The 14,101-nt window shown below is 49.0% G+C and overlaps 2 protein-coding genes across 12 annotated transcripts in view; one reads left to right on the top strand and one right to left on the bottom strand.

The window, feature by feature from the left end:
* SH3RF2 (SH3 domain containing ring finger 2) overlaps positions 1 to 14,101 on the top strand; it is a 116,520-nt gene that overhangs the window by 89,805 nt on the left and 12,614 nt on the right. For 7 of the 10 annotated variants that reach the window (XM_080673043.1, XM_080673038.1, XM_080673039.1 and 4 more), the window contains 3 exons: positions 5,455 to 5,687; positions 9,520 to 9,878; positions 11,934 to 12,230. In XM_080673043.1, coding sequence (XP_080529169.1) covers positions 5,455 to 5,687; positions 9,520 to 9,878; positions 11,934 to 12,197 — 856 coding nt within the window. In that variant the 3' untranslated portion in view covers positions 12,198 to 12,230. Of the gene's footprint in view, positions 1 to 5,454; positions 5,706 to 9,519; positions 9,879 to 11,933; positions 13,908 to 14,101 lie in introns of those variants that run through there. The other 3 variants (XM_080673036.1, XM_080673044.1, XM_080673035.1) reach the window with 2 other exon arrangements.
* The window catches only part of GRXCR2 (glutaredoxin and cysteine rich domain containing 2), a 160,415-nt gene that overhangs the window by 142,060 nt on the left and 4,254 nt on the right, over positions 1 to 14,101 (bottom strand). The window lies entirely within an intron of this gene.

Below are 14,101 nucleotides of genomic sequence, written 5' to 3'. Positions count from 1 at the left end.
AGAGGATTTGAGGTGAGTCCAAGTTCTGTGCCTTGAGTCACTGTAGGATGGAGTTGCCTTTTATTGCTATGGAGGTGAAAACCAAAACAGGAACAGGTTTTGGGGGACGGAAGGGAAGCGAAAGCTTTGTTTGCAGCAGATTAAGTCTCAATGTCTGTTAGTAATCCTCATAAAGATCTGGTTACGTAAGCAAGTCTAGCATTTAAGGAAGAAGTCCAGGCTTGAGATGGCATTTAAAGCCCTAACTCTAGATGAAATCACCATGCTAGGATCAGAATAGTGGAGAGAAGGGCAGTGAGCCTGGAGCTGAAATCTTCCAGGAATGAGAGGAGAGACCTGAGGAGAAATGACGATTGCAACAAGACGGGAGGGTCCGATAATATGTCAGAGCTCGGAGATACAGAGGAGGGTGGGAGAATGGTCTAGAAGCGACAATGAGGAGCTAGGAGGACACCTACCCTAACTCATGAACAGTTTCTTCCGTGAATCTCTAGGGCCACGTGTGTACTACTAGGGCATTTGCTTAGGCACCAGGCCTTAGCCCAAAGTCTCGGTTATGCCATGGAAGAATTGATAGAATAGGAGTGACCATGCCCAGTCAGTGTGGCTCAGTGGTTGAGCTTTGACCCATGAACCAGGAGGTCATAGTTTGATTCCCTGTCAGGGCACATGCCTGGGTTTCATACTCGATCCCCAGTAGGGGCCGTGCAGTAGGCAGCTGATCAATGATTTTTCTCTCATCAATAATGTTTCTCTCTCCCTCTCCCTTCCTCTCTGAAATCAATTAAAAAAACATACTTTAAAAAAAAGTGACCATATAATTTATCATCCAAAATAGGACACTTTTAAGAGAAGAGAGGGACACTCTTTTTTTAAAATCTTTATTGTTGAGAGTATTGCAGATGTCTCTCTTTTTTCCCCCCATCGTCCCCCTTCACCTGGTCCCCGCCCCTCCCCAGGCCTTCGCCACCTTATTGTCTGTGTCCATAGGTAATGCATACATGCATTTAAGATCTTTATTTAATCTCATCCTGGCCACCCACCCTCTTTCCCTCTGAGAATCATCAGCCTGCTCCATTTCCATGCCTCTGATTCTATTTTATTCACCGGTTTATTCTGTTCATTAGATTTCTTATTCGTTTATTTTTAGATTCATTTGTTGATAGATATGTATTTACTGCTATTTTATGGTTCATATTTTTTATCTTTTTCTTCTTCTTCTGAGAGAGGGACACTCTTAATACAGCAGGTGTAAAGAGACTCTCCTGGAAAAATTGGACATGTGGTCACCCTAACTCCAATAATCATAGAATTCCATTCCAGTGTGTTTCAGAGCTTCAGCTTCTCTTTCTCTCCTCCCTGGCTGTTCTCCTGTGTGGTCTTGGGCACATCAAGAGCATCTAGAATTCTAGACTCATGCCCTTCAATCTGGCTGCATGTCAGGCATGGATAGAGTCTCAACACTAGACTGCCACCCAGTCCATCTCCCCACCCCAGCTCACAGACATCTGAACATTCTCATATACTGAGGTGCTACATAGGTCGATGGGTGATTTTGCTTCTAGAGAACTGGCATTTCCGAGACAAGTCCCTGCCACAATACATTCTCCTGAGGTGACAGAGGGTCAATGCTCTCTGTGTGGACACGTTTTCCTATGGCCCCCCTGACACAGAGAACGTTCCCGTCCCCACTCGTCTTGGACGTGCATGACATTTGTCCATTTGTCTATCTGGGGGCAGCTCACCCTTATTCTTAACCACCCTTTCCACTGTGGGAAGTTTAGTTCCTCCCCCTCCTTAGGGCTGGATGATGCTGTCCTTTGTCAGCTGAGTTTCTGCTACTTTAAACAGGTTGTGTTGGAACTGAGTGGGTTGGACACTCGTGTTCCTGCTCTTTGGTTCTGTGTGTGTGAAGTTCCCTCACCTCCATTGTTTTCTATTTGCAGTAGTGGCTCTGCACAGGCACCAGCCCCCTTGGTGGGTGGTGCCCCCTTTTACCAATAGGCAGGGCTTGAAGGTGTGAGGTGCGCCCTGACCATTTGAACCATTGTTCTCATTAGCGCCATCCCCTAATGGACTGAGCCAGCCAGTTTCGGGACCAACTACGCATAGACCAGAGTTGACCAAAATGCCAGGTTTTTGGTTGAAGATTCACCAAGTGAGCCTTCATTACCAAGAGAGGGAAAGGCTGCTGTGCCACGCAGAGCTCCAGCCCTCTGTGCGAGGTGGTGTCCAGCCTGTCCTGTGTTGAGCACAACTAAAGCTCTGCCACCATGAACTGTTTACCCAGTTCCTGGAGGCATCACTGGCTCAGGTGGTTCAGAGCATTTGTCTCATTTTCACACAAACCCCTTCTCAACAGCACCAACACCCCTTTGAGTTTCCTCCTTCCTGCACAGTCTTGATGGGAGGCAGAAGTTCCCTCCCTTTTCAGAGACTGAAGAAATTAACAACTCCCTCCTCCTCCCCTTCCTCAACCCATCACCACAGCGAAGGGACAGGCTCAGCCAACCTGATGCTTTCTCTTGGGACTTGGAAACCTGGACAACGGAGGAAATAATGTGGGCAAAACTGAAGACCACACATGGTGAAAACATAAACAGTAGCGTCTGATCAGACCCTTCCCACCTCAGATTCCTCAGCAACCTCCCTTAGACCTGTTTCCAAGCTTTTCCACACCCTCCCGTCCTCCCCATAAATTCCCTTCTGTCCAGTTAGCCAGGATATTTTTCTTGCAAACTTTGCTCAATACATGTGCCCTCCCAGTGACTCATGGGCCAGCACTCATTTCCCTTTAACTTCCTACACAGAACTACATAAAAATTGTCAAGGTCCATACCCCTTTCAAATATTCAGCAAGTTCTTAAGGGCTCATGTCATGGATAGAAGAGAGGACACAGGACCTGCACATTCAAAGCAGCACAGTGGAGCAAACCAGAGGCAACATGTGCTCCTTGCACTCACGCCCCAATGTCCCTCAGTCTCTCCAGCTAGAAAACAGGCATCATGATGTCTGCAGGCCTGGGGTGTCATGGGGATTGATTAATATATGTGTGCAAAGTGCTCTGATGTCAGAAGAAAGTGCTAGAGAAGTGCTGAGCTAAGACACAGAGGGGCCCCTTTTTAAATGAAGGACTTGGGACTTAGGAGTTTCTGGATTCAGCCTAGTGCTGGGCTAGAAAAAGGAGGTCGAATGTCAGTCTGTTTAAAGACAGGACTGGTGGAAGAAAGCTGTCTGGGGCCTAATTCCTTGCTGCTGCTGCTGCTGCTGCTGCTGCTGGAAACAGTTCTGGAAGCATTCTCTCCTGTTTTCAATCCATTTTGCAGCGTAGCACCTTAAAGCTTTGATTCAAAAGACAGGCAGATGCATGCCCTGGCCAGTGTGGCTCAGTTGGTTGGGCGTTGTCCCATGCACCAAGGAACTGCTGATTCGATTCCCATTCAGGGCATGTGCCCAGGTTGTGGGCTCGATCTCTATGGGGGTGTGTGCAGGAGGCAGTTGACTGATGTTACACTCTCACATCGATGTTCCTCTCTTCTCCCTTCCTCTCTCTCTCTAAAAATAGCCTGTTGACTATTAAAAAAGAAAAGAAAAGACAGGCAGATGCAGACTATGTCATGGAAGCTAGTACTGGGGGTCTCTCTCCTCCAGCAGCCATCACCTCCAATGTAGTGTGGGCTCCTCCTGGTGGGCAGCCCACTCCCCTGCAAAGATCACGTCACCAGGGACCAGAGGCAGGTTGATGGCTATGGACAAAGTCTCCTGGCTGCAGGCATCAGCTCCTGGCGCGCATCGGGCTGCATATGTGTCTTGGGCAGGATTGGCTACATTAAATGATGCCTTATTCATCTTTGTACAACATTATTAAACTACCTATCACTTTTAAGCAAAAGGAGAGAAAAGGAGGAAATTACCCAAAGAGAAACCTGGAAGCATTGACAGGCAGGAAACTAGGAGGGAGGAGGGCATCTCTGTGCCAGGGGCCATGGTCAAGTTGGTTATTCCCAGGTAATTAGCCGAGGTTATTTCATCAACAGAGTGACAAGGTGATGGATGGGCTGCTTAGGAGAGGCTGTGATGTTGGGGGAGGATTGGTACAAGGGTAAGAAGGGCATGTAGATTGACAGCCATTCCCCACGGGGTTCAGGGACTTGCGGGCTGGGAACAATGGAGCAGGAGTTGCTTGCTGTTTTACAAAATTTGAATACTAGCATTAAAAATCAGACCCCAAGCCTGAAGAATTAGTGTCTTATGGTGGCACATGTAGGGCTTACCCACTGCTTTACTTAGTTTCTTTCAAGCAGGATGCAGGTTTTCCCTGCTACCAAAGGATGAATGCTCTAACTAGCCCCAAGGGAGTGTATGCAGTGGTGAGAGCGCAGGTGATGTCGCTCAGTGGTAGAGTAGTAGTTGCTTGGGCAAGTACCTCTAAATCTCCTTTTTTTTTTTTTTTCCATAAAATAGCAGCACTCATAATAACCTGCCTCAGAGGGCTCTTGTGAAGAATCCATGAGATCATGTGGGCAAAGCACTTGGCTATTGCCTGGCATACAGTAAGAGCTCAATATGTGTTAGCCAGAATGACTGGCATCAGGGCTAAAAGCATCATGGCAGCCATTCAGCAAACATCCTATATAATAAAGATGTAATATGCAAATGGTCGTTACGACCCCTAACGACCTGATCACAGATCAACAGGAGGGTGGGGCAGCGAGCTACAAGTGTGAGGCGGAGAGCTACAGGAGGGGGGCAGGGCAGCAAGCTATGAGAGGGGGGTGGGAGGTGGGGGGAGCTACAGGAGGGCGGGGCAGCGGACAGAGAGCTACTGGAGAGTGGCAGCGAGCTACTGGTGAGCTACTGGTGCACGGGTTCGTGTGCAGGGCTACTAGTTTATTCATAATTAAGGTCTGCAGGACCCATAAGTCATATAAAATCTCTGCCTTCAGCCGAAACCGGTTTGGCTCAGTGGTAGAGCGTCAGCCTGCGGACTGAAGGGTCCCAGGTTCGATTCCGGTCAAGGGCATGTACCTCGGTTGCGGGCATGTCCCCAGTAGGGGGTGTGCAGGAGGCAGCTGATCGATGTTTCTCTCTCATCGATGTTTCTAACTCTCTATCCCTCTCCCTTCCTCTCTGTAAAAAATCAATAAAATATATTAAAAAAAAAAATCTCTGCCTTCAGAGAGCTTAGAATCGAGTGGAAAAGTCCCTGAATGGACAAAGCCAGGTGAACACATAAAGGACCCTTATGAGAGCCTCTGCCTCCCTCAGCATTCACAGTCAGCAAGTGTAGGATGAGGCTACGTGATTAAGCCCACGTCATTGACAAAAAGCGTATTTATGGGTAGAAAGAGGGCGAGGAAGAGCCACATCAGGGGAGCTGGTAGGTTTTTAAAACAGGACTCTTGACTGATCATTTGCTTTCTGTTTCTTTTGAAAACAATTTCCACACCCAGAAAGACATCTAGTTTTCCAGACTCCCGGAGCCCTGGTCTCTATGCCACATGGACATTGTCGACCTCCTCTGTGTCCTCCCAAGGCAGCATTTCAGAAGGTGATCCCCGACAAAGCCGCCCCTTCAAGTCCGTCTTTGTGCCCACGGCCATAGTCAACCCCGTGCGGAGCACAGCCAGCCTGGGCACTTCAGGACAGAGCACTCTCCGGAAAGGGCGGAGCAGTATGAGAAAGAGTAAGTGGTGGCAGAGAGGTACGTGCCTAGAGCTAAGTGACTGGCGGGGTGGGGTATTAACCGAGGTGGACAGAGTGCTTCCTGAAAAAACAAGGATCTTGGCTTTAAAACAAGCCTCTGTGGAGGGTTTTTTTATGATTCCCAAATACTGAGCTGTTCTACTGGATGATCAACTCAAGGTCACTGCCCTCCGGTCACTTCATACATGCCTGTTGACTGACTGGGATGCTGGCAGCCCTGAGTGCCAACCTGTAGTTAGAACACAGCCAAGGTGGATGCTGGCTTTCATTAAGAGGGAACATCCAAAGCACTTGCTGGAGCAGTGCTTCTCAAATTATGTTCCAGGGAACCCCGCAGGGGTGTCAGAAGGAAAAGAAAGTTAAGAAGGCAATGCTAAGAGCCCCTGAATCCCATTTTGTTATTTAACTAATATATGCATGAGGTTAAAGAAAAAAAGAATTATATTGTATAAAAGTAAGTCTCCTTCATATCCTTAACTTCCAGTCGCAAATTCTCTTCCATGTACTTCTGTTCCTTGTCATCATACTCACTTCACTGTCCTGCACCTGGCTTTTATTTTCACCCATCTAACAGCCACCTGCACACATGGCAGTGATATAGAGCTTTCCTCTTAAAAGCCATGTTTTTATCTCCTAACACAGTGGTCGGCAAACTCATTAGTCAACAGAGCCAAATATCAACAGTACAACAATTGAAATTTCTTTTGAGAGCCAAATTTTTTAAACTTAAACTTCTTCTAACGCCACTTCTTCAAAATAGACTCGCCCAGGCTGTGGTATTTTGTGGAAGAGCCACACTCAAGGAGCCAAAGAGCCGCATGTGGCTCGCGAGCCATGGTTTGCCGACAACTGTAACACATTGACCTTCTACATAAGGCCTCCTTTTCAGGGATTTTATAAAGTATTTGAAACCCTACAAAACAGCAAGATTCTGTTATTTATTTATACACCTTCCTAGAAGGAGACAATGAGCCAAGGAAAGTAAACTGGATTCATTCTGCGTCCTCTGATTTGAGCTGGACTCTGCATCTTTTTTTAAAAAATGATTCAATGTGAAGATGCAATAAGACTGAATAGTCAGAGCAAAACAGTGAGACAATATGCCACACAGGAAAATGTCCCAGAAACTTCATATCTTAGCTCCCCCACTCCCAGTGCTTTCATCTGGTCACCTGCTGGACCTCAGTGCCACCACGCCTGCCTCCCAGTTCCACTGACTGTCCTCTCTGCTTCTCCCTCCAGTACCTCCATCTTATTCACACACACACACAATAATTGATCCCACCATAACAGCCTTGGGCCAGTTACTGATCTCTTCAGTCTTCAGTTCTCTCATTTGTAAAATGGAAATAAATGGGGGAAATGGAAATAAAAACAGTACCGACCTCATCAGTGTTACTGTATGGATTTAATAAAATAATCCACATAAGGTGGATGGCACAGCACCTGGCCTGTAATAAGCTCTCAAGAAATATTATTTTATAGTATTACTAGAGGCCTGGTGCACAAAATTCACACACGGTAGGGTCCCGAGGCCTGGCCAGCGATCAGGGCCGATCTGTGGGGCAACCAGCGGGGCAATCGGGGGCCACCACTGGCACCCGCCTTGGCTGGCCTGGGGCCTGCGGGCTGGGGGCAGCTCCTGCATTGAGCATCTGCCCCCTGGTGGTCAGTGCGCATCATAGCTACCAGTCGTTCTGCTGTTCGTTCCACCATTCAGTTGATTTGCATTTTAGGCTTTTATTATATAGGATTATTTTATCTGTCTCATCACTGCTACTGCCACTAAGCAGAGCATCTCTGCTCCATCCGAAGCCTGTGCTCATGGAGTCTCAGCCTGGATCACTTACAGAAGTCGGGCAGTGCATCCCACCGGCTCACACTCCTTTCATGGGCTCCCTCCCTGCCTTTGCGCACATCTTGATTAACTCAGAGTTTTGACTGTTTGCATTGTACGCACGTGCAATGAGAAAGCATTAGCTCTCCTGGAAGTTAGAAACCAACAAAATAAATAGGTAAAGCATAAAACCAATTTTTCACACGTTTCCGGGAGCCCGAGGCCACGTCTGCCCAGTGCCGCTCTGACTTTTCCAGATCCGGGAGGCTTTTTCTCTCTCCCCTTCTGGAGGTAAGGCTGGTCAAGTTCTCAGTCTCCCCGAAGCAAAGAGAAATGACAGCAGAAGTGACCTCACAGGGCTGACCGTGGCAAAATAAATGTCTATGTGGAAAGGTCAGACTTGTAAATGGTGACTGGCTTGCTCGCAGCGGCTGAGAAGGCCGAATGTGAGTGGCAAGCATTCTGCTTCTCATGTTCACGTCCGGCTTGAAGGAGTCACAGCGCAGAACAAGGCCTTGGTGTGGGCCCCCTGTGCGGGACACAAATGACTGACCCACACCACCTGTGCCTCCCAGTGCTGGAGACCCTTATGGAGAAATGGCCACAATGCGTCTCAGGGGTGTCTCTCCCACCTGCCCCTCGAGTGCCGTGAGCTCCTGATTATTCCCCAACAACCTACAGGACATATTCCCAAGGGGTGAGGATCTCCTGTCTCCAGGGGATGTGAGCGGAACAGCTTTTAATGAGAGGGGATCATCTCTGTTAACAAAAAGAACAAGAGCTTAGGGAAGGGGCAAAACCAAACCCCTGGGCCTTGCATTTTTTTTTTTTATTAGCTTCTGAGAGGAAGGGAGAGAGACAGAACCATCAATGATAAGAGAGAATCATTGATCAGCTGCCTTCTGCATGCCCCACACTTGGGAATCAGCCAGCAACCCAGGCATGTGCCCTGACCGGGAATCGAACTGAAACCTCCTGCTTCATAGGTCAACACTCAAACACTAAGTCACACCGGCTGGGTGGACCTTGCTATCCTTGACCCACAAATGATGTCTAACAAACATGGGCCATTTAGTAGGTCCCAGGCACGGCCCTAACACTTTGCATACATCATAAAATGCAATTCTCGCGCCAGCCCTATTGTGCGCTGCTATTAGCTCCAGTTTACAAATGAGGGGACTGAGGGGACTGACCTGTCCCAGGCTCCCTGGGAGTAGATCTGATTCCAGTGTCAGGGGCTCTGCCAGGCTCATCCACACACACCTCCCTCTGGAGTCACCTTTCCAGATTTGCTTCCACCTGGTGCCACATCTGCCTGCACACCCTCTCTCTCAGTATCCCACCCACCCTCCCTGAAACCCAGTTAAAAGCGATCCCACCACCGTCTAGCTAAAGCTTTTGTTAGCATGTTCTGCAAGTAGCTGGCCGGAGTCCCCTCCCCTTCTCTCCTCCCCCTCTTGCTCCCTCTCAGTTGACTCTTGTTTCTCGGTTTCTCTTCTTGGTTTCTCTCGTTCTCTGGCTTTTGTTTCCTCTTTGGTCTGCACGCCTCTGTTTGCTTCTCACTGTGAAGCTGTGTCTAGGTCTACCTTCTTCACTTTCCATCTTAAAGGTCTGGAGGAAGAGTAGGAGAGAGAGAGTGTGTGTGTATGAGGGGGGGGAGGAGAAAGAGGGAGGGGGAAGAAGGGGAGAGAGAGAGAGAGAGAGGAGTAACATACCTTCAGACACCCGCCCCCAACATTCAGCTAGCCGGCTATTTACTGCCAGCATCAGCAAACAGCACTAAAAAAAGAATAAAGTCACCTTTGAAAGACCCTGAGAGAATGTGCGTGCGGTCAGATTGAGAAAGCACTTAACTATTCTGGGATATCAGGACACACTGCTCAACCAGCCCCAACCCAGCCTGCGGCCCCACCCCACCCCGTCCCTCCCCACCCCCGAACCCTGTTGCTGATATCTCTGTCATGTGACTCCCCAGATGGATCCCTGCAGAGACCCATCCCGTCAGGGATCCCCACCCTTGTGGTGGGCTCCCTCAGACGCAGCCCCACCATGGTCGTCCGGCCTCAGCAGTTCCAGTTCCACCAGCCACAGGCGGTCCCCTCCTCACCTTTGATGGTGGTGGCGGAGATGGGACCCAAGCCGGCTCCCACGGGGGAGCCTGCCCTCACGTGCATCAGCAGAGGCAGTGAGACCAGGATCCACTCAGCCGCCAGCTCCATCATCATGGAAGGCAAGGAAATCCCCATCAAGAGCGAGCCTCCACTCAAACCGCCTGCATCTGCCCCACCATCCATCCTGGTGAAGCCAGAAAACTCCAGAAACAGCAGCGAAAAGGTAGGAGTGAGCTGACCTTGGGGGCATGACTCTTCAGACCCCCAGCATGGCTCAGGGTCCCAGCTCCTGAGATTTTAGTCTTAGTGGACGAGAAATCAAAATTACTGCCTCTGAAGTACCCTTTCACGCAACCCCCTCTGCATCCTCACATCCTCTCTGAATATTTCAAACACTTCTTTCAAGGCACAAGGTGGCTTGGGAAAAAACATGGCTTCGGCATCAGAGAAATCTGGATTTGAATTCCAGCTCTGCTGCTTGCTAGCTGGTGACTTTGGCCAAAACATTTCCCCTTTCTGAGACTTTTTTCTTTTCTAATCTGTAGAATGGTGGCGGTAAGAATACTAGTAACAGCCTCATAGGATTGGGGTAGAGATTACGTGAGTAAAGATGTGTACAGCACTTATAGAGGGCTTGACACATAATTGTTCATGGTATTGAAGACGGTCACACTGAATTATGACAACTGTCACGGTGACCTCTGTGGCAGAGATCAAATCTGTTCCTTTCTACTTCAGGGCTTTTCCCACTAGAAGACGTAAGAGATTTTGTTAACATCCTTGAAGCAGGAGGGATGGAGGATGGAGGAGGTGGACATTAAGAAGTTAGGCAATGCTTATTATTTTTTAGTTTCTTGACCATCATAGCATCACAGCCACCACCCATTCCCCCGGAACTGGAAAGATGGTGTGGCTCCTTCTCGTCACACACTTACTGCCTGCTAATGGCCTGGCAGGTACCGTGCTATATGCTTCACGTGTTCTATCTCATTTCATCCTCACAACAGCCCTCTGAGGAAGTAGTGTTACCATTGTCATCCTCGTTTTAAAATAAGGACGTGGAGGCTTAAGGAGCTAGAGTACATTACCCAAAGGCAAAGTGTCTGCAGTGGAATCCGGACCTAATACAAACTCATGCTCCTGACGCTAAGCTTGTAGGGAAAGGCGTTTGGAAAAAGTTAGTGCTGACTGATGGAAATGTCAGGAGGTGGGGGTTTTTCCCTGAATTCTAGTTTTCAAGTAAGTCACAATCTTCCAGGCCCCAGCTGCCCATCCCCACAAGCTGTTAGATACAGCCTTCAAACCCCAAGTGCCCAGACCTCTGCTAGATATGGTCAAGGTCTAGTGTGAAGAAACCTGGATTCTCAGTGCGGGACACTAGGATCGAATTTCCTGGAAAAAAAAAATAAATCATTCCCAAGCAGTACGCGGAACACGTTATTAAGCCCCGAGAGAGGGACCGACCAAAGCTAATACCTGTGGACACCAGGCAGGTGGGTAACAGGCCAGGTATCACCAGGAAGGAAGGAGAGGCGAAGCTTGTGCCAACAGGAGACATACCTCCCTATGGAGAGAGACTGCTAATCAGTTGTTGCCAAAGTGGGGCTCAGGCGCAGCGTGCCGGATCTCTGCTTTTTAAAGAGACATACGAAAGACTGATTTCCATATGCGATCTCCCAAATTCCTACAGCTCTCAAACATTCTGCAGGCTAAACTCAGCCCACAGGTGTCCAGTTTGCAAACTGCTCTGAGGACTTCTCAGCCTAGGGGGCTCTCTAGCTGGAATCAGCAGGGAGGCCTCAGGAAGGGGGCGCCTTGAGTCAGGCCTCCATGGTAGGCGGAGAGGAGAGAGGGAAGGTGAACTGATACTTTCTAGAATAGACCAGACCCTCTGGCCTCAGGCCCTTTCTCAGATTTCTTCTAGATAATTCCTAATGGATCTTCAGTTCTCAATTGAACTAGCTCTGCCTCTAGGAAGCCTTCCCTGAATACCCGCCGTCCGGCTTTAGTTTCATACTGGTCTGCATTGAGCATCTATACATCCCCCATCCTGGCGCTTGTGGTTATAACTGTCTTTTTGTCGAGGACAACAGTGTTCACTCTCGGGTTCGCAGCTCCTAACAGAGTACACAAGGCATCGTAGAAGCACGCTGTTCCCGAGTGAACACGTACATGAGGCTTGGAGGCGTGGCCAGTGTGGAGAAACAGCATGGACCAGGTCCCAGGGATAACAGCATGCCTCCCACCTCACCTGGGTCCCTTGTTCTTTCTCTCACAGCAAGTCAAGACCGTGAGATTTCAGAATTACAGCCCTCCTCCCACCAAACACAGCACCTCCGGGAAGCCCGAACATCCCGCCACCCCTAAGGGGTCCCAGCCTGAAGCCGCCCCCTTGGGCCCAGAGATGACCATCCTATTCGCCCACCGCAGCGGCTGCCATTCCGGACAGCAGACAGACCCCCGGAGGAAGTCGGCTTTCAGCAAGACCGTGAACCCAGTGTCTACCGCCTCCGCCACACAGACCATGTTTCCCAGCAAATGAATCTACGGGTGGCTTTTCCTAGACCCCAAAGAGGTGAATTGCATTTAAATACAGTCTGCCTCCACTGAGGGTGTCCTGCCATTCTTTGGGTGCTCGAGCCTGGGTCCTTGTTCTGCCCATTTTATCTCTGGGAAAGGAGAGGTGGGGGCAGGGACTCCTGTCCTGGGTGGGAGGAGAGATTGGGCCTTCCAAAAGAATGACCCTACACAGCAAGGCCCACTGCTCAGACCAAAGAGTGGGAGACCATCCCGTCCGCCCCGTTCCCAGCCTGGAGTGTGTGTGCTCTTGCCCTGTGTTCTGTGTAGAATCTGTATGGTGTCCCGAAAGGGGCTTCACCCAGGGGTGCACAGCGGTGGGAGTGTTGGCATTGCTTCTTTGACCTAGTATCAAATGCTTATCCTGCTACAAGGTTTTCAATCCATTTCCCACGTTCCATCTTACACAAGAGAGCAGCAGGAAGCAGGCAGCTGTGGATGTGGTGCTGTGTGGTGCTATGGACAAGCCATCCAGCCACAGGCTGACCTCCCCAGGAAAACACAGCGAGCTTCCAAATCACTTGTAGGCGGAGGGCTTTGAGTTTAGGCAGATATTCTGTTTGCGTTGCAACGTTCTTTAGCTTCTCTAATTCCTTCTCCTTCGGGGAAGACGAGCTGTTTCACCGGTTGAAGGATAAGGCATCCGTGTTCGTGGGAAGATGCCAGCCCGTGGCTCGAGTGGGGGCACTTCTTAGAGGAAAGCCACTATCAAAAGGACTAGACCAAGGGTGGGGAATGTCTGGCCCGAGGGCAGTTTAAGGCCCGAAAAATCATTTGGTCTGGCCCTGCCGAGGCATGAAGGGTGAGTTAATTAAATGTTTGATCAAATATAGCAGGCTAACTTTTAAGTTAATAATTTTGTATGGCCCTCAAATGATGTTATAAATATCCAAATGGCCCTTGGCAGAAAAAAAAGGTCTCCTACCCGTGAACTAGACAAAGGATGTTGGAGAGGAAAAGGAGGAGAAGAAGGAGGGGGAGGAAAATCCTGGAGAGAGAGACAGCAGGGAGGTGATGAAAGAGAGAGAAAGAGAGGATTGGGGAAAAGCATCAGGAAAGAATCTCAAAGAGGAGAGATTGGCCTTGACATTCCTGGCAAGTGGGGAAAGGAGGACGAGTCTGCACAACTAGGTGACCCCACTAGGAGGGGCAGAAGTGAGCGGGACACCCAGGCAGCCTTGTAAACGGCAGGAGGGCGTCCCAGAGAGCTAAGGCAGAGCTGTCAGACCCCGTCCATTCTCAGGAAACTTCACATTCACTGCATCCCCATCAGTGCAGGCACTTTAATGCACAAATTAAAGTTTAATGCACAAATTAGCATTTGCTGCTAATGCCGGGTGCCCTTAAAAATGGCAGGTCTACTTACAACATTACCCTTCTTGAAGAATTCCCAGTTCTTCAAGGTCCCGGTATAAAAACTCATACCTTACACACCCACCTACACACTTGACAAAGTGAATCGTCCACAGACTTTTCCAGCTCTTAATAAGACAAAAACAAAACCATAATCCTATCAAGGAATCATGCACATATGTCAGACCTGGGTCAGACCCATGTGTACCCCACAGAATCAGCATCCCAATTCCATGCCTCACTGAATGACCCACATGAAGAAATGGAAGAAAGACACAAGGACAGGGAGACATGGGATGATATGAGTTCCTACACCTCATCTTTATCCAAAAAAAAATCACCCGGATAAGTTTAGCAATCTAGTCTACACCCAGAGTGGCAGGTATAGGACATGACCAGCCAACTCAGTAGCAATGGATCCAGTTCATTTTTAACCATTGGGGCTGACAAGCAGGTTGTTTGGGTGTAATAGAGATGCAATTCATGCTTTCCAAATGAAACCATATTCTTCCCATT

Source organism: Plecotus auritus (assembly GCF_963455305.1).
Source record: "Plecotus auritus genome assembly, chromosome: 6".
In the NCBI taxonomy this organism is placed as follows: Eukaryota; Metazoa; Chordata; class Mammalia; order Chiroptera; family Vespertilionidae; genus Plecotus; species Plecotus auritus.
Note: the sequence above shows the minus strand (reverse complement) of the source record. Positions and strands in the feature narration are given on the sequence as shown.